The sequence below is a fragment of the Emydura macquarii genome, unplaced genomic scaffold (genome assembly GCF_026122565.2).
Source record: "Emydura macquarii macquarii isolate MOO-44397 ecotype Brisbane River unplaced genomic scaffold, CSIRO-AGI_Emac_v2 contig_2422, whole genome shotgun sequence".
Taxonomy (NCBI): Eukaryota; Metazoa; Chordata; order Testudines; family Chelidae; genus Emydura; species Emydura macquarii.
Window position 1 is genome coordinate 28,960,824 of NW_027132559.1, and position 19,428 is coordinate 28,980,251.

The 19,428-nt window shown below is 40.9% G+C and overlaps 2 protein-coding genes across 3 annotated transcripts in view; one reads left to right on the top strand and one right to left on the bottom strand.

Moving 5' to 3' along the window:
* Positions 1-6,180, bottom strand: part of UMAD1 (UBAP1-MVB12-associated (UMA) domain containing 1) — a 103,475-nt gene extending 97,295 nt beyond the window's left edge. The window contains exon 1 of the mRNA XM_067562138.1: positions 6,032-6,180. The gene's annotated coding sequence lies outside the window, so the exon portion shown is untranslated. The remainder of the gene's footprint in view (positions 1-6,031) is intronic.
* A 103-nt stretch (positions 6,181-6,283) lies between these two features.
* Positions 6,284-14,639, top strand: RPA3 (replication protein A3). Of its 2 annotated transcripts, none has more exons than XM_067562140.1 (4): positions 6,284-6,546; positions 10,033-10,107; positions 12,191-12,299; positions 13,953-14,639. In XM_067562140.1, the coding sequence occupies exons 1-4, from the start codon at positions 6,448-6,450 to the stop codon at positions 14,033-14,035; spliced, it is 366 nt and encodes a 121-aa protein (XP_067418241.1). In that variant the 5' UTR covers positions 6,284-6,447; the 3' UTR covers positions 14,036-14,639. The 2 variants fall into 2 exon arrangements, with proteins under 2 accessions (XP_067418241.1, XP_067418242.1); XM_067562141.1 differs by lacking the exon at positions 13,953-14,639 and adding an exon at positions 13,769-13,943.
* The last annotated feature ends 4,789 nt before the right edge of the window (positions 14,640-19,428 follow it).

Here is a 19,428-nt window from a genome sequence, read left to right on the forward strand (position 1 = left end):
TAAGTACAAGCGGGGCAGGGGAAGCCCTCTTTTACCTGGGCCAAGCTGAGACTTGGGACCTGACATGTTTTTCACTGATATTAGATGGGGCATTAGGAGATGTCTGGGAATTCAGCTAGGTATGGGGCGAGGGAAGGCAGCCAAACTAAATGCAGGCTCCTCCTTGTGGCAGATGCCCAGTGCAGGTACGCTGTAGGGGATACAGTGATCAGATAAAGGGGTTGATAAAGGATTTGAAGGAGGTATTTGTTAAAGGAGAGGAAATGAGGATTTGGGGCTCCTATCTACCCCGCCACATAGCCCATATTAATCCTCGTTTGAAGGCAGGGATGGTAAGGTCCCAGCAGTGTGTTGGCTGGGGAGCAGGATGGGAAAAGGGTGGGGGGCTGACAGAAGCCTCCAGATACATATTGAAATGATCATGGAATTATCTGCATGGTACACTTTTAACTGCTAGGTATAAGTGACTCTAGTGAGGCATACAAATTATTGTGACAATCTCTCCACCGCCATTCAACATCAGTCTCAGTGAGGATATCAAGAGCTTTAATTATGTTTGATTGCAGGGAAAGCCCTTTAATAAAAAGTCTGACCACCATGATCGTATTTTTTTGTTGTTGTTACTGTACAATGCTCAAGTTTCATGCATTTTGCCCTTGTATATTCACTTCTCATCTAGTCTGCCTTTGAACGTCTGGCTCCGTTCCTTATAGCCTCTGCTATGTTCTTCCATCTTCAAACTATTCTCTTTTACTCTGCACCGTCTTCCCTCTAGGTAAACGCCTTTTCAGTTAACCATGGTGCAGTCCGACACTGACTTTCAGAACATGTACTTTGGTGGTTTCAAGCATAAAGGTTTTCATTTTATTCCAAAATTCATTGAGGTTGCTCTCTTCTTCCAGTGTACCTCAAATCCACTCTGGACAGGTGATTAGAGTAGCATAATTCAACTAAAAGTCTCCCTCTATTTTGTGAGCCCAGACCACTGTTTCTGTTACTTCGGAATTATTATATGTAACTATAAATCAGATCATGAAACATTTTATATAAAGCATAATCATTTGCTTTCTGGGATACTACTGCCTGCATGGTAATATAGCTTTGAATTTTAAACTATAGGTAAGTACGTGAGAAATTATATATGGAATACTTCAGAAATATTGACTGGATTCTGCTTTCATTTACACAGATGTAATTAAAGTCAATGGATTTGCACTAGTGTATGAGAGAATAGAACTAGAGCCAATGATTCTAAAAGGTTACAGAAAAGAGCAAAGAAAACATTTTATTAGTGATCACTTTATTCTTTTGTGCTATATATTCAATGAGAAGAACTAAGAAGAGAAACACCACACACACTGGAAAATAATATTTTTTAATGTATTTAATTATATAGTAAAAAGTCATAATTACCACATGTATGCCCTCCCAACAGCTCCCATACTCAAACCCCATACATGGAGCCAGCAGCTTGTTTTCCCCATCCCTGGGGATAACCGTCTTCTTTTGCTACTAATTAACGTGGTTAGTTCTATAGTTATACTCTCAATCTTCTGCACTAAGATTTACAATTCTGCTGGTGATGAATAAGGAGGGATTTTTACCTTTTTCTTTTTAAAAAAGTTCTTGTTTTAAAGTTATTTTTATATGTTAAAAATAAAGTGTTTTAGATTTCACAGTCAAGCACTTGAAAGTTAGGAAGTTGCCCATGCAACTGTAATTTTCTGCCTTTGTATATACACATTATGGTTTAGTATTTGATCCTGTAATTAAACACTATTTGTTCTCCCATAAGGTCCTGCCTTGTTTGATACACAGGTTGGTTGCACAAAGCAGCTGAATTAAGGTTGCATGGGGAACCATTAATATGGCATTTCCTAACTTTCAAGTGCTTGGTTTTGCAACATACATAATTTTTTTTTTTTAAACGAAAATTTCAATTCAAGGCCAATTAAACTAGCATTCAAAATTAGTTCAGTTTATCCTGAATTAAAATAGAAATTAAAAAAAAGGTTTTAAAACTGCTATTAATCTCACTGGGAGACCTCCAATTCTTGTGTTATGTGAAAGGGTAAATAATACTTCTTTATTCACTTTCTCCACATCGTTCGTGATTTTACAGACATCATATTCCCTCCTCTTAGCTATCTCTTTGCCAAGCTGAACAGTCCCAGTCTTTTAAATCTCTCCTCTACGGAAGATGTTCCATACACCTAATCATTTTTGACATCCTTCTCCATACCTTTTCCAACTCTAATATATCTTTTTTTGAAATGGGATGATCAGAATTGCATGCAGTATTCAACATGTGGGTATATCTTGGATTTATATAGTGGCATTATGATATATAGTCTTATTATCTAATCCCTTTTTCCTAATGGCTTTTAACATTTCGGTTTTTTTGATTGCCAGTCCATAGTGAACAGATGTTTTCAGAGAACTATCCACAACGACTCCAAGATCTCTTTCTTGAGCGGTAACAGCTAATTTAGATTCCATATTTTGTATGTATAGTTGGGATTATGTTTGCCAATGTGCATTACATTGCATTTATATATACTGAATTTCATCTGCTATTTTGTTGCCAAGTCACCCAATTTTGTGAATAACTCCTTGCAGTCTGCTTTGGATTTAACTATCTTGAATACTTTTGTATTGTCTACAGACTTTGCCACATCACTGTTTACCCTTTTCCAGATCATTTATGAATATGCTGAATGGCACTAGCCCCACTATAGATCTTTGGGAGACCCCTGCTATTTACCTCTCTCCATTCTGAAAACTGACCACTTATTCCTACCCTTTGTTTACTGTCTTTTAACCAGTTACCGATTCATAATAGAACCTTTCCTCTTAAGCAAAGTACACAGTCATGGGATAAGAATCTTTGGTGAGAGACCTTGTCAAAGGCTTTCTGAAAGTCCAAGTACACTGAAAAGAACAAAAATACCTTAAAAGAACAAGTTTGAATTTATTTTGGAAAAGACAAGGAAATCAGTGTAAGGATGTGAGACACACTGGACTTCAAAGTAGCACCCTGTAACCCACATACTCATCATTTGAATATGCTTGTGATATTTCACACAAAGCATGCCACATAGATATCATATGATACTTTCATACGAGTATCATACTGAAATTCATTGTTCTGTCAAAAATATGTATATCACTAGTGTGTATGAAGCTATGTGATTTTCTTACATGGTTGTTATTGAAATATGTTGTGAGTTTGGGAGACACCCACTGCTAGCTCTCTAGTGACAACAACCAAACAGGTGTTAAGTGACCATCAGGAGCCATTGACCAGCAGAGGAATTGTAAACAAGAAACTTACAATTCTGTAAGAGACAGTTGCACAAGCACCACAGAATGTGAACTGCTTAGCTCTGTGACTCAGCAAGGCCTCCATGACATGCCTGGGCCAGTATCTTCCCTGGGACATGAATGGAGACAGAGTATAAAATAAGGACAGTAGAGATCACCTCTCTCCTCCCCCACCTAATCTGAAGGCAACAAGAATGCTGGGAAGACAAAGACTTCAAACTTGAGGAGTTTCCTTCTCAGCCTACGATGAAATTCAGCCAGTGCATTAAGAACTGTAACCTGTCTACAGTGTCCAGTGGGATGAGAGAAGCTGTTTGATTCAAATCTTGCTTCATCTGAAAATTTAGGATTTAAAATGCATGTTTATTTTTTATTTTCTTAGGTAACTATCTCTGACCCTTTTGCCTACCATTTATCACCACTTAAAATCTATCTTTCTGTAGTTAATAAACTTATTTTAAATGTTTCATCCTTATCAGTGAGTTTGTCTGAAGTGCTCAAGGAATCTGGGGTGCAAGGTTTGCGAGGGGTTTTACTGATGTTGCCCTGTGTATGATTGATGACTGGCTTAAAGAGCATTCATGCAATTTAGCTGTGTGTGCCCCTGCATGTTGTTGGCTGAGTGATCACAGCACCTGGAGAGGTTTGCTGATTTTCGCTACTCACTAGCAAAGCATTGTGAGAGACAACCCAAGCTGGAAAGTTAAGGGGGCAGTGGTCCAACAGTTCCCGGTTGTACCTCATGGGTTACATCACAGGATGGAGAAGATGGGCAAATAAAACAATTTTGTCTGTAACATCTGATAGATTGAAGTGTAGGTAGCTAGAGACTGGGGCTGAAGAAATCACAATAGTCCAAGTGAGAAAGAATCACTGCATGAATCAGAAGTTTGGCACCTGGGGATTGGTACAAATGCAGCAGAGTATAGAAATGTCATAGAAGACAGAAGAACAGATAAGGTTAAGATCTGATTAGAGCCTAGATTTGAGGAAATGAAGAGTTCAAATAAGATTGCAAGTCTGAGTGCTGGAAAGGATGGTTGAGGTAGAGTTTAGGAAAGACAAACCAATGTGATATGAGCAGAAGCAGTCATGAACAGAGAGAAAAATCTCAGGGGTAGAAAGGAAGAATTGTGGATTGTCCACCAGGGGAGAGGGGAAGAGACCAAAGGAGTGGACGAGGACACATAGGACTGCAGGGACACCAAAGGGATAGGGTACCAAAGTCCCTGGGAGCACCAACAGAAAGTAGCAGTCAGCAACCTCAGAGATGAGCAAGGAAAGAACACTCAAAGACTCAAGCAGGAGAAAAACCTCAAGAACTGGATGGTCAATGGTGTCAGAGGCTGAAAGAAATGCTGACTAGAATTAATATGGAATAAAGATCCTTAGCAACTATGAGTGATAGTGGAAGATGGACTGAGTGGGAGGAAATATCAGTCAAGGTGCTGGCTGGAGGGGCAGGCCTAATCTTGCACACTGGAAGATGAAGGGGAAAAGAGACCTGGTACTGGGCACCCCTGACAAGGGTGAGGCAGCAGCAAAAGTCTATTGCACCCACAGACTCTGAGAAAAGCAGCAGTACTCCCTGGGTAGAGGAGAGCCAAGCACTGCCTAAAGCCACTTTTAGAGCACAGTTGGAGGGCAGGGGTGGGGAGCAGGCAGATCAGTTCTCACAACTGGCCTTTGCAGACCCAGATTGACCATGGGTTTTCCCTCTGAAATTAGGGAACCTCAAAATGTAAAGGAAAAAAACTCAGCAGTTTACATTTTAAAGAAGTGCTTAGCCCTTATCCTGGAAGGCAGCACCTTCAAAGATTGAGCCATCTCATATCCAGTCATTGGGGTAGGGTTTGTCTCCCAGCTTCAAGATCTAATTCCATCGCCAGTCTCCTCCACCAGTGGCCTTTAGCAAGACACATTTCCAGATCCGAGCTAGGTATTACACGCCAGACAGGGGAGCGCTCACATCAATGGGAGCTTCGGTGTCTTGGGCACTCAGGCCGTGCTTATTTAAGTGCCTGAACTTTCACCCCCACGTAGCATTACACCCTGCAGTCAAACTTACTGCACCGCTGTGACACGGAAACAGTACAAGCCCTGCCCAACGGGCCTCAGGCAACAAACCACAAGCGTCTGGTAAGCACCACATGAATCCTAGGTCGAAGCGCTTCCTTCTGGCTGGACCTAGAGGCTACATTAACACTAGTACAGATGCTCTAAGCCCGCGGGAGGCAGCTCCCCAGTCAATTTAGTAACTCCAGCCCCCGGGAGCAGGCGGGAGAAGCTCTGCCCCAGACACAGCGCTGTCTGCACGGATGTATCGCCCCGTGGGTGGCTTATGTACACCCCTGAGCGACTGAAATGATACGGAAGTAATGTCCAGCGCGGACACGGCCTGAGCCGCCTCTCGCAGCCCTTTGCCAATCTCTCCCGAGCCCCACCCAGGTGGGCAGCCAGACCACGTCCTTCGGCGAGTGGGGGACACGGCTCTGCGAAGGGAGGCGGGACGGGTTGGGGGCAGTGACGCGCCCGCAGATCTGCCCAGAAGAGGAGGCGAGAGGCAGCCTGGGGAGACCAGCCGCCCCCTCCCGCTCTGCGCACTCAGCACGCCGGGAGGTGCGGGGGCAACGTCCGGCGCCGCCCCTCAGCTGGGGGCTGTGGCGCGCGGCGAGGAAGGCTCAGCCCCGCTCCGCCCATCACTCACCGCGTAGCCGCCTCAGCCGCTCTCGCGAAACGATTCGAACCAAGAAGGCGGCACCTCCACTTCCGGGTTCAGTCTCCGGACAGCCCCACCTGACACTACCCTGCGCGCTCCACTTAGAGGCCAGAAGCGCCCTCCGCGCGGTTTCGTACGCAGCAGAATTAGAAAAGCGCCGCTTCCACGTCACCAAAGCGGCCGGCGTTTTCTCACATTCATTGGCTGTCTGAGAGGAAGCTCCGCCCCACGGGCTGTTGCCAGGGTGACTGCCGGGTTCGAGTCACAGCAGACCGGAAGTGCTGGTTTCCCGCGCTCTCTAGAGGAGGAGCTGCGCCCGCGCTTGCGTCGCGACCTACCGTTGTCGGCCGGTGTAACAAGTCCAACAGCGGCCGCGGCGCGCGCGGGCCTCGGGAGCGCTCCACATGGGGGACGTGCACGAAGGGCCGCGGCCCCGCATCGCCACCAGCCAGTTAGCGCAGCACGTCGGGCAGCCCGTCTGCTTCGTGGGCCGGATGGAGAAGGTAGCGGGGACCCCCCGCCGCGAGTCGCTTCCCTCCCCGGCTCCCAGCCGCTGCCAGTTCCCTGCGTGTCCCCCTGGGGCGCGGTGAGGGGACGGGGTCCAGGCGCGCCGGCGCTAACGGCCGCTGCGGGGAACGGGTGCTCGAAGGCGGCATGAGGCTGCGCGACTCCCCTCGATCGCAGGTTCCGCGACGCTGGGCGGGAGGCGGCGACTATCGGTTCCTGGAGCCAGGCGGCACCGGGCCAGGTGTCGCGGTCCCGGCGCCCCGTGTAGCTCCGCGCCGCATTCTCCACCCCAGGTGTCCCCGCACAGCCCAGGGCAGCGCCAGCCACGTGCTCTGCACCGGTATCCACCCGTCCGCTGCCTGCGGCTCCTCGGCTCTCGTCCTTAAAAAGGAGTTGCAGGTAGTTCTATCTGCCTGGGCCCCGATATTTATACGGCTGGCCCCATCCTTGTTACATGCGGAAAGTGGAAAGTATACCCAGACTAGTCCCAGTTTTTCTCTGAGCTCCCGACTCACTTTGCAACGGAGTGTCTCTCCCTATGGCTTGTTTGTTTTCATTGTTATGGTCGAACATGTTACACCTGATCTTGACATAATTTTTTACCTGGAGAACTATGGTGGTAAAGGGTGGTAATGTTTTTACCAACGTAGTTTTGCCAGTAACTGCCCTAGCATATGCCCATTTAAACCAGTGTAAATTACTTTATACCAGTATAGCTTGGTTTGTTTCACCAAACTGCAATGAGGTGTAAGTACTATCATACTGATATAACTGAATCTACCCTGGGGGTGGGAGTTCCCACTTCAACTGTGCCATAATAATTAAAGTGGGAACACTTTTAAATGTAGACAAGGCCTTATTGAGGGAGGTTGTGGAGGGAGAAGCAGTCCCTTAGGTAGAGAGGGTCAGAATCCTGGAGGGCTTTGAATAATGAAGACTTTTAAGGAGAGAGCTAGTCCTGAGACTGGAACAAGGTGACGTATTCCCAGCCTTTGGGACCTGTGCTGCTAGGCGGACAGGCTACTGCATTTTTGTACCAGTCAGATTTAGCATTTGTCTTCATTATGAGACACAACTTACAATAATCAAGCCTGGAAGTCAAGAATGCTGGTCTCATAAGATGAGACGCAATCTTCTGGACAGTCACAGATGAAAGTTGGTGTCTTTTGCTGCTATGGCTATTTGGGTATCCAAGTGCATGGAGGAATTCAAAGGACCGCATGCTGTGGACCAATTTATTAATCAAAAGCCTTTGGTAATAGGGGAGATTGGGTTGAGGAGATTGGTTCCGAAGTATTTCCTTCTACCTTCCAGCATCAAATTTAGACTGGGTTCATCTTTAGCCAACCACTCTTCATCCAGAGACTGACTTTATCTAAGCATTGAGAGAGCTGGAAGAAGGGGCTGTTTTTAAGTTGGATATAAATGAGATGTCTACTTGAGCGCTGACTGCATACTGCATGCATTTCAGCCTGCAGTCTCCTTAGCTCTTCTAAAAGCTTCATGTAGTATCAAACAGTGTGGAGGAGAAATTGGCAATAGCAACTCTTCAGACTTAATCTGAAAGTAAACTTGAGCCATTTCAGGGAATTTCTGTTCTATCCCAACCCTCTTCAGTTTCTTGGAGTCAGGTGGAAGTATCTGGAGATCAACCATATCAAGTGCCCCAAAGATGTCTAACATGATGAGTATGAATGCACTTCATTTGAATATGGGCTCAAGAAGTCATCCACCAGAGCAAAAAGTGCTGTATCTGTTTGAAGCCTGATAAGTTCAGGATGCTAGACTAGCAGCTAGTGTTTGAGACTAGTTTTCCCCTAGCTTCTAAATTAGCTCCTTTAGAAAAGGAATGTTGGATGCTGGAGGATAGTTTGTGACTGAAAGTTTCTTTAGTTCTAGTCAAATATTGCAAGTTTTAGGGTAGGTGACTGAGTTGCTTCATCAAAGAAGGAAACCTCTGTAATTGTAGTCTCAGGTATCCTTTACTCTCTTATCATCTAGAAAGGGTAGGGGTCAGTCACAGATGAATAACCTGATTGCCATGAAAACTTCCATGACTACACCCATAACCCGGTGATAACTTTTGTGGTCTTACAGGACGATGTATTTGCTTATTAAAATGATTCTCTTCCCAGTGCTGTGTGAAACCTGTTTATAGAGAAGCAAATAACTTCAGTGCACTGGGTGACGGGAAAGAATGGGTATTAGTTCTTTTTAAAAAAAATCAAATTGAGCCATAAAAAGTCACAGATATCGGAGGCACTCAGCAGCTGATAAAGTTGAACATCAGGCTGTGTCTGGAGTTCTCAGTGGCACACTCTCCACTCTATTTATTACCTTGTTGGTTTGATAGAACCCAGGCCTGCTGACCTTCAGAGCGCGATCCATCCATTATGTTTTAAAAACACAATACGTGCTTCATACAGAAACAAAGACATAAGAATGGATAGCTTATGTTTCAACATGTCATGGATTTTTCTTAAAGTTAGAAAATGTGCTCACTACTAGAGGTTTTGGATGAATACATAAGATAAAAATATTTTTTTTCCAAATCTTAATTAGCATCTAAAAGTAGTAATTTTTTAGTTACTGTCTTTTTAGTAAAGACAGTAAAATTATTCAGTACTGTTAGATGGCATTACGATAATAATATTGTGAATAAAACAAAAGCCACTCTTGCATTTCTTCCATATGTAGCAAACAGTTCATTGTCAATGCATCTGATTAAAGCCATGCTTTTATATCAATGTCATAATCTTGATTTTGTATAACCGGGCTTTACAGCGCCTAACATCAACATATATTTGAGTTTTTAAAAAATACTTTTAGTGAAAAGCATACTTTTAAAAGGAATAATGCTCAATTGTGTTTGTATAACAAGCACTGTAGCTTTTAAGAACTATGAAGTAAGGCTACGTCTATGCTACAAGCGAGGGGTGTGATTCCCCTGCTCATGTACACATACTTGCACTAGGTCTCATTGAGCTCGTGTGTGTATAAACAGCAGTGTAGCTGCAGTAGCCATGGATGTGGTAGCAGAAGCATGGCTGAACTGGGCCACCTGAAACAGTTGGGTATGTACTCAGCACAACTCAGCCATACCTCCACTTTTGTTACCATATTACCGCGGCTACACTGCTATTCATACTTGCATTGGCTCTATGATAATTAGTATGAATATGTGTTCACAAGCAGGGAATCACACCCCAACCATAGCCTGAAAGTAGCTAGAAACAAGTGATACTTTTGTAATCAGCCGTTCTGACAGAAATGCAAAAAATATTAAGTAAACTAATTAATGCTAACAAGTATAATTTTAATCTTTAAAATATTTTTAAACTGACACATGGTATAATTAAATTTGTACACTTTTACTGTTCTGGAACGTGTCATTTGTATGGTACAGAATCAAGTTATAATTCAGAAGAAAATTGCCCTGTTAGTTTGAAGGTATGTACTTAAAGATTTAATAATCTTTGTAGATTCATCCATCTGGGAAAATGTTCGTTCTTTCGGATGGAGAAGGAAAAAATACAACTATTGAACTGAGCGAGCCTGTAAGTTTGTGTCATTTTGGAAGTTATCATTCATTACCTGTCCTAACTTCTTTTTCTCTCTCTCCTTTTTTTCTTTCCTGATCATGTACTGAAAGTGCAATAAATGCCTAGAGGGATCTGAGGCCTGCTCCTTTTTTGGAAATCTTTGCTTTTCTGTGTTTTTTGGATATGTTTTGCTTCTGTCAGTTGCTCTTGCTTGTTTTATTTTCTTCATCTGCATCTCTTCCATTCCAATCTATATTTCCCTTTCTCCATGCCTCTTCTTCCTCAGTGAAACTCTTCACCCCACAATAAACAGATTGAAACTAATACACTGCTGTGCTGTTGTCTTTTGTTCGTCTGTTCAGGAGTCTGGTTTCTCAGCTGCAGTACTGACTGGCTGCTCTGAGTTGTCCCAATTCAGCCATTTGCACTTTCACTAATTTTCCTGTATAATCTATCCCAACGTAATTACTACTTTTCCTTTTCCCTTACTTCCGTGTTCTTTTTTCCTTTCTCTTTCCTGCCTTTGCTTTTTTACTTTGGGCATTAATATGTTTTACCTTTACTAGAATCTTTTCTGCAGAGTCTGTACTCACTGTCTTTGAGATGATCTTTCATCAACTACCTCTTAAAACATGAGAAGTGGCTAGGTATTACAGTAAGTCTAACCCTGTGGAACTTAGTTTTTGTTTATTTTAAACTTAGTTTAAAAAATTAGGTGTTATGTATGTTTTTCTTGGTGAATACAAGGTGTCTTGGTTCCAAAAGGATCTTCCATACTTCTACAATGAAATATTGTGTTTACCATGAGCAAATTCTATTTCTGTGGCATAACTGGATTCTGCAAAAAAAAAAAATTGTTGATTAACAGAACTAAATGTGAAACTTTCATTTGTTTCCATCCTGCCTTTAGCCTGCAGGGATGATAATTTCCTGCAAAAATGCCTGTGCTCTGCCTTGACCCTTTTGCAGGGCCCCTAAAGAGACTTCCTGTCTTATATTATGTCAAAGACTGAAAATGCCAGTGTCTGATTCTGCTGTTTAGTGATGATTCCGTGACTTTCTGTAACAGTAGTGGGCACAGACCATGAATATGGTATAAGCTGTCCATTCAAAGCCTGTAGTTTTCATGCCCTTCATTTCACTGTCATTGACAAGTTTAAAAAAAATCATGCTTGATTCTCTAATTTTAGCCAAGTGCAGAGACTTTTGGATTTGCATGTGTTTTAAATAAACACATACATATTATCTTTGACAGATTCCTTTATTCCCTAGTTTACTGTAACTCCCTTGCACTAACATATATAAAGAGAAGCCCCTAAGATCATCTATCCTTCTGAAAAGCAAGTCCTGTTTTATATAGTCCAGGAGATTCACTGGTAGATTAGAAATAAGTTCTAGATATTAAGAAATAATAAAATGGCTTCAGAAAGCCATTCAGATTCCCAACCTTTATGATGATTTTCTTCTCCTTTTTCTTTTCTTTTTTCAATCTTCATTACCAGGACTTAAGCTACTAATTTTAAGTGTCTAAAACATAGGGGCTACATTATGATGATCAGTATACTGCTGCATAGGTAACTATGGCTGAAATATGTGAAGAGCACTCCTTTCACAATCTGTGCAAAAGCTGTCACAATTGTAGCAGCTCACTCAGAGTACAGGAACTCCTCTCCTGGTGCACCTCTGGGATGCATAGCACCTGCCTGACACTTGCACCAACCTGCAGTTTTAGACAGTTGTAGTGAAAAGGACATAATCCACCCACACTTCCCATATGCTGCTCTGTATGCCCTCTGTCTGGGCCAGTGGCTAAATGCCATAATTTGACATTCTGTTAAAGTGGTGTCTTCAGTTTTCATTTTTCATCTTGTCTTTTTTTCCAGACAATACTAAATCCTTTCTTGGTTATAGAGCTCTAGAGCTCTTAAATAACAAATTAAGTTATAGACTTTATTTTTCAGTAGTATTGTATTGTGCAAAGTAGAACAGACAAATTATTGTATAACAAACATGGTTTCCTAAACTGTAGCTGGCTGTGTAACTAGTGATGTGCAGAGAATACAAACTGATGACAATTTAATTTCTGCATATTCACTAGTTAGATGAAGAGATCTCTGGTGTCATTGAAGTAGTGGGAAGAGTTACAAATCAGGCAACCATCACATGTATGTCCTATGTCCAGTTCAGAGAAGATAAATGCGTTTTTGGTAAGTAAAAGAAATGCCTTATAAATAATTTACCTAACTTTTTAAATTATAAAAGTTTCCTCAGTGAAGGAGGGGGCATGTCTGCCAATCCTTTCTCAGGGGTCAGGTCTGTCTGGGAGCTGCCAGTGTGATGAACAAGTAGAAAGAGCTCCATTCACTGACAGCATCCAGAAATCTCTGCCTCTGATACAGAGGCTTCCATGCAGTGGAGGAGCTTTGTTCCAGAGTTAGTGACCATAATGCAATTATGTGCAACATCGTCATAGGAAAGTTCATACCAAAATGTAGTATTATGGTATTGAACTTTGGGGGTGGAGAGTGACTTAGGGAAAGCTAGTTAGAAAGCACCTAAATAAGAAAGTTGCTAAAAAGCCTTAAAGTCCTAAGAATTAGCACGGAGGCTACATAAGTAACCTGTCTTAATTACAGGACCTTGAACGGGGGGGAGGGGGAGAGAAGGAGCAGAAAGATAAAAATAAATACAGTATTGTTAATGTCCCTGGGCAAGAGTTGATTCAAGCCAAAAAAAAGTATTCTTATGTAAGTCATTTGTACCACTCCTGTCATTGGTTTCTGCACACAGCACACAACTATCATCTCTCAATCCTCCATTCATTGGATAGTATTTTGGTGTGGGGAAGTGAGGCTACAGGACAATAGAGGAATTTACAAAGATTAGTTCTTAATTATAAAACACCTAGAAAAGTATGACATAAGTACAAACCAGCATGGCTGGTGTAAAGAGAATGTCTCCCCAGTTTATTAGAATTACTTTATGGTGTCTACAAAATTGTTGACAAAGGAAAATCAATAGGCTTGTATTTGTTTATTTTTAAAGCCTTTGTTAAGAGGCTAGTCAAATTGTTGTCAAACAATGAGGTAAATCTTTCTCATGGATTTGAAATTTGAGAGATGGCAGGAATATATGGTTCTTTTGTAGGTCTCTTCTATTGGACTTGGAATGAGGCCAGTGGGGTATGCCTCTACCCTTTATTAGGTTTGGTGGAAGTAAATAAATGGTTTGGTAGAAAGACTAATATTGAGGTAGCAAAATTTATGGAGGACATGTAAGTCAAGAGTAGAGGATTGTGAATAATATCAAAATAATTTAATTTGGCCATCCCCCATCTCTATAAAGAAATAGATCAGGTAGAGAGAAAGGGCAACCAAATGATTAACCATGAAAAGGATTTCTCAAGAGGAAAGATGTTTTAAAAACAAAAATCCTGGTTTCCAGAGGAGACTAAGCAGCAACATGAGGTAAGTAAAATAAACAGATATTGTAGAGAAAGTAGAAGAAACAGTAGCATGCAATTTCATAATACAAGGTTCTGAAGTTTAGCAAGACGAATACAATACTCTTCCGAATCATTGAGTACCGGCATAGCTGCTACAGAATTACCTTTTTGTTCCCTATGACTACTACCATGCACGCTGGTCTACAACCTTTTCATAATGCTTGTTTTCAGCTGTCAAAGGAAATTCCAGCTAAAGGGGCCTAAAAATGGTCAGACTCAGCTGAACGATGAGGAGGCACTTTCTCAAACTCCGTAATGTAAAACCAGAGAATGTATCAAAGTTGTTATACTGGGCTAATTAGCATTTTAATCCATTTGTCATAGAACATCTTAGCATTTCCCTTCCCTCTTTCAGATCTTGCGCTTTACAATGAAGCACTGAAAATTATCCATGAATTTCCTGAGTACTTCCCATTTGGTGTTACAAGGAATGATTGACACTTCTTAGCACATACCTTCCAACTTCAGAGTGGACAATAACTGCATGGTGTAATCTTGTTGAGCAAAAGAGGCTGAAATTATTTCCAGCTGAGATGTCTGTTCAAGAGATGTCTGTTGGTTAAATGTTATTTGAACTGGGCACGATGGCATTGATTTTACACTTGCATCTTTACTAACAATCCCAAGTGCAGCCACTGAAAAATGCAGATTGGAATTAAGATCCCTTCAGTAAGAGGCAGAATATTATTTTGACTGCTTAAGCATTTTATATATATATTTAATGTCTGTGTATCCCGAGACGTTTTTAACAAGCAAATTGATTTCTGGTTTTAAAACAAAAATCAATGTTTACGTTTCTATATATCTGTGTCGTCCGTCCCCGCTCCCCAGGTATCAGGTGTTCTATATGATATTTAGTTAGCAAGAAATGTGTATTTAAAGTTAAGACATTTCATGGGATCTAGCTTTAAATAGTATCTTTAAACTTGGATTATGCATGCTTGGATATGAGTTCTTGAACTATTTTGGAATTGAAGGTTATATGTCTTAGAAACAGCCATGTCCCTTAGTTTTGCAATAAAGTCTCAAACCTTGAATTAAATGCTGACTTGTTCATTTTTAACAACCATTTTTAGTGAAAACAGCTAAATATGTTCAACTGCTGCTTCATGTAATTAATTTCATTCTCCAACACAAACCAGTCAGAGCACCTATAAGATACCTAATAAGTAAAAAAACAGTTTTGAAAATAGTCCATAGTTATCTTTTGCTAATTTCAAATGGAGTTAACCACATCACAAAACCTACCCCAGCCTGCATTCTTGTTGGCAATCTAAGCACAGGCATCAAGGACTGAAGACATGAGACTATTATTTTTATTACTGACAGTGGCAAAGGGAAAAAATCTGACTCGTATAGTATGCTGCCTAATTCATAGCTTCAGGGACTTCTGCCATTAATGTTTTGGTTAACAAACCTTGTTAAAATGTATCCCTGTTGAATAAACTCTCATATGCAACCTTTCCCACATATTTTTTTTTAGTGCTCTATACAATCTAAAATATTTGCCAATTTTTATGGCTATTTGCCACCTGCAATAGGTATATTTAAATATTTGCAGTATTTTCATTCTAGGTAGTGGGAAGAGAAATGTTTTCAAAGACAGCTCTCTTCTTCAGTGCCTTTGCAGCTTTGACACCACCCAAACCATATAGTAATTATCTGAAGCTGTGCTGTTAATTTTCATTAAAATTATGTATCTGGAGGGAATAGTTCACTGGGTTAAGATGGAACACTTTTTTCACATGTAGACTGCTAATTCAAATCCAGCCCAGATCAAGAATGACAAAGTTACTGCCATCTGAGGGTTCTTTAGTCACCTGTCAGAAATGAATTCATCTTGGTCCAACCTCTAGTGGAAAGGGATCTACATCGTAAATTACTCCAATTAGTACAATTTGACAGACTCTCAGCAGAAAGATCAAGGACTGAATAGACAATGAATTATTCTCACTCCCTGAGATAGTTCTATGTCAGGGATGAGCCACATAGATAATAAAGGAAGGCTTGCTCTGCCACCTCATTTCTGTAGCTCTTCAGTATCCTGCAGCTTTTAGTCAGCCACTTTTCAAGAGTGCAAAAGAAAGATCTCAGATATTCTTGCCTTCACTATACTATATTTGTTTCTCTAGGCATTTGAGATTCCCATTTCTTATATTTTCTGCCAAAGCTTGGAAGTTGATCTTGGTGCATGTGTGTTTACTGGGCTACAGCAATAAAGTCATCTGAACAAATAATGCAAAAGTCTGATCTTTCAGTACAGTTTACACGAGAACAGGTATGCAGAACTAAAATGAATAAAGTAAATGGCACCCGCCACTGCTATATGATGACAGTACTTCATAGACAGTACAGGGAGCCACTAATGCCTTAGTTACTGTAGTTAGTACAGAAATACTTATACCTTCCTGAGTGTTGAGTATGGCTGCATATCTCAACCCTGGAACAAAGTGTTCTTATAAATCCTCCTGATATCAAAGCAACTTGTATATTACTTGATAGGTTTGTCAGGAATTTTGCCAATGCTGGGAAAAGTAAACACTTCAGTTGAGGTATGTGCATAATAATCACCTGCACATTGGATTAAATAATAGTTGTGGCTCAAAATATTATATAGAGTTGGATAGTTTGTTACTAAAAAACATCTATTTTAGGGATTATTATGAAGACCACTAATTTAGTAAAGAACTTGCTTTCTTTGAGAGAGGACTGGAGACTTTGGATATTAGATAAAGGACGCAGCCTTTCTATGCTAGATTGGTTGTTTGGAATCATGCCTAGGTCAGACAAAAATCTTGTCTGTTTGTCCTAGATGAAATATTTGGTCTTAATCTACTTTCTGGAAGAAAAATTGTTGGCATACAAAATTAATTGCAACTGATGCTAGTTTTGGCACATTTTTTTCCAGAGGTCAAGAATTAAGCATGGAGAATCAGCTGCCTCTCACTCCTTCAGGTACACTTCTTTGATTATGGGAGAGCATTAAGAAAAAAATTTGGTTGGAAAATTCCTTCCTGACCCTTGTAGGTGGTCATTTTATATCCTGAATTTTAAGATTTATTTTTAACCTATTTTGCATACCTATAAATTTTAGCAGTAGTTCACCCTTCTAAGCAAAAATCCTCAACAAATCAACCTTAAAGTTATTACAGTCTACCTCATGCAGAGTTTTTACCCCAACAAGGGAGAAGTTCCAGGGACTCCATGTAGTCCACTAGGACTTGATGGTTTTTGATTTTACATGGAAGGTACTCATGCATGGGTGATAAGCAGCAGTCTTAAAAAAAACAAACCCCAAAATACTCCATTGGTGGATAGTAATTAAGTTACTTTACATTTTCCTTTCCACAGTGCTATACACATTCATATTCACAGCACTTGATGCTATTGTAACCCTCAAACTTCACCTTACTGATTGTATCGTCTCAAATTAAAGTAGTTTTTTGGGGTATGGCTCTTTGCCTTATTTGCCTTGTAAAGCACCTTGCATATTTAAGTAGCATATAAATATCACTGAGATAGTTAAGTCTGATATAACCATTATACATACAGATAAATGGAGGTACAGAAGCTAAGATTACATAAATTCATATAATGAATGAATGAAATAAGGTAGGTGAGGTAATAGCTTTTATTGGACTAATAAAAGACATTACCTGACCTATCTTGTCTCTTTCATATACTAGGACCAACATGGTCACAACAACACTGCAAACAATAATGAATCAGCAGTAGATTTAGGAAAAGTTATTGAATTTGGAGTCCTAGTTTCCTGCTTTATCCCTTAGACACTTTTTTTTTTTTTTTTTTTAAATGATGCCTATTTAATTTCATGATCCTAGACAAGCACTACATACTGGGACTTTAGTTTTTTTTTTAAAAGGCCTGTCTTAATACTAAACCCTTTTAGCTCAGACTCCCCATGGCAGAATTTCAGTAATGATAGTGATGTCATACAATTTTTCTTCCAGCAAACTAGATTAAGCAGGAGGTGGAGCCCCTCCTTCAGCAAAGAGCAATAGCACATATATCTTTCCAGCACCAGGGAAAAGGCTTTTACTCAGCATACTTCCTAGTACCCAGAAAGAAGGGTGGTTGGAGATCCAATCTTTGTTTCCACAATCTCAAATGCTTTATTCACAAACTGAGCTTTCTCATGGTCACATGGGGATTATTGATGCCACTCCCTCAAAATATATATGGACTAGCCAACTGAGGATCTAACCCTTCATTGAGGCTATTGTGTGCCAGTGGGCAAAGGATAGGTCTGGCTGTTCAGTGCTCTATTTGAACACAAGGTTGGAATCCTAGCATCCTGCTGTCACATTTCAGGGCAACTGCACCTGTATTTCCCCTCCCTGGTTCAGCAAGGGCACCCACCCTCAGCTACCAGCTCTCCCCTCTCTGAGCAGAGAACCATATCTCACCCCCTTCTGACTAGGGCATTCCCAGGTTGAACAGATCCCTGCCTTCTCTGACCAATCTGTCTGTCCTGGGAAATACACAAAGACACCTGTGTGATTTCTCATCATAGATTCATAGAATGATTGTCAACAATTATAAACTACTACACAGCACTTCCTATGCAAGCCTAATTTATTCTTAAGGGAAAAAGGAGGACAGAAAAAACATTAAAAAACAATAAAAACCAATACACATGCTAATAAGCTTACCAGAATTAACCCCAACCTTAACACAAATTCTGGCCAGCCTAGTCCTTCCAACCCTCCCTGAAAGACTAGGGCCCTCTGTGGATCAGGCAGGAGCCATGAGCCAGTTTAATACCAGACTATCCAAAATCCTTTGCCTTGTCTGGATTGCTGGAGAATCCAAGCTGAGCTAATAACTAACTTAACCACCTACCTGACTCAATGAGGGACAACCCACTATTAAAGACCTACCTACTCCCCCTTAACTACATCCCCTGTAAGCCTCACGCCAAGTGATGTTCCCTCATTATTGATCCCTTGTACTCCTAACCATCAAAACTATCACCCCCCCCATCCAGAATACCACAGATTATCCTCTTGTTGTACTCCCTGATTCCCAACCAAACTCTGTACCTCCCAATAATCTATACACTATGTCTGGATGTTCAGTAACTATTTCACTTCAGCTCTGCACCATAACTTTTTAAACATTATCTTCAATAAAATTTGTACCTCTCCAGGGGAGTGGTTGCTCTGGAGATGTTACAAACAGTGAATTTGCCTAATCACCGCCTGCTGTTCTTCTATTTACCCTTCCCATGGAAATACCTTCAGTTCCACAATAACACATCTACAACTGAATTTTTAATACATTAGGCCCCACCTGTATTAATTTAATTCAGTAATGTTCATTCAGGATATTGCGGTGAAGTGTCAGTCACAGCTGCTGTGCTGGGAGGAGGTTCCTGAAGATGGGAGAGAAACAGCCTTCTGCTATTTGGGTTTTTATCCTCCCACCTCTAGCTCACCCAACAAAGCAAAAGGCAGGATCTGGTCTTTACTTTTCACTTAGAACGTGTAATTAGCACGAAGAACCCAAGATCAATAGAAAGGAATGGCATTTTTGTGGGGTAAGGGTTTATTGTTTACTATTAATAGTTTGATGTCTGCCTAGAGTCCATTATCAAATACTCATTTTTGTAACGTCCTTCACTGAACATATGTATATTATAGCCTCAGTTATGTCTCAAATCCATCATTTAGACCTTATAGATTCTGCTAACTGCTTACTAAATGTGAAATCAATGAGACCATTCATGAGACAAAAGTTAAGCATGTGCAAGTGTTTGCAGGATCAGGACACGTCTTATTTCTGTGAAGGGACGATTTAAGGCACTCTAA

Bases quoted from the DNA above. Each gene is read 5' to 3' on its own strand.
- RPA3 (XM_067562140.1), top strand. From the start codon at position 6,448: ATGGGGGACGTGCACGAAGGGCCGCGGCCCCGCATCGCCACCAGCCAG. The intron at 6,547-10,032 runs GTAGCGGGGACC...TAATCTTTGTAG, and splicing joins TCGTGGGCCGGATGGAGAAG to ATTCATCCATCTGGGAAAAT. The intron at 12,300-13,952 runs GTAAGTAAAAGA...TCCCTCTTTCAG, and splicing joins AGAAGATAAATGCGTTTTTG to ATCTTGCGCTTTACAATGAA.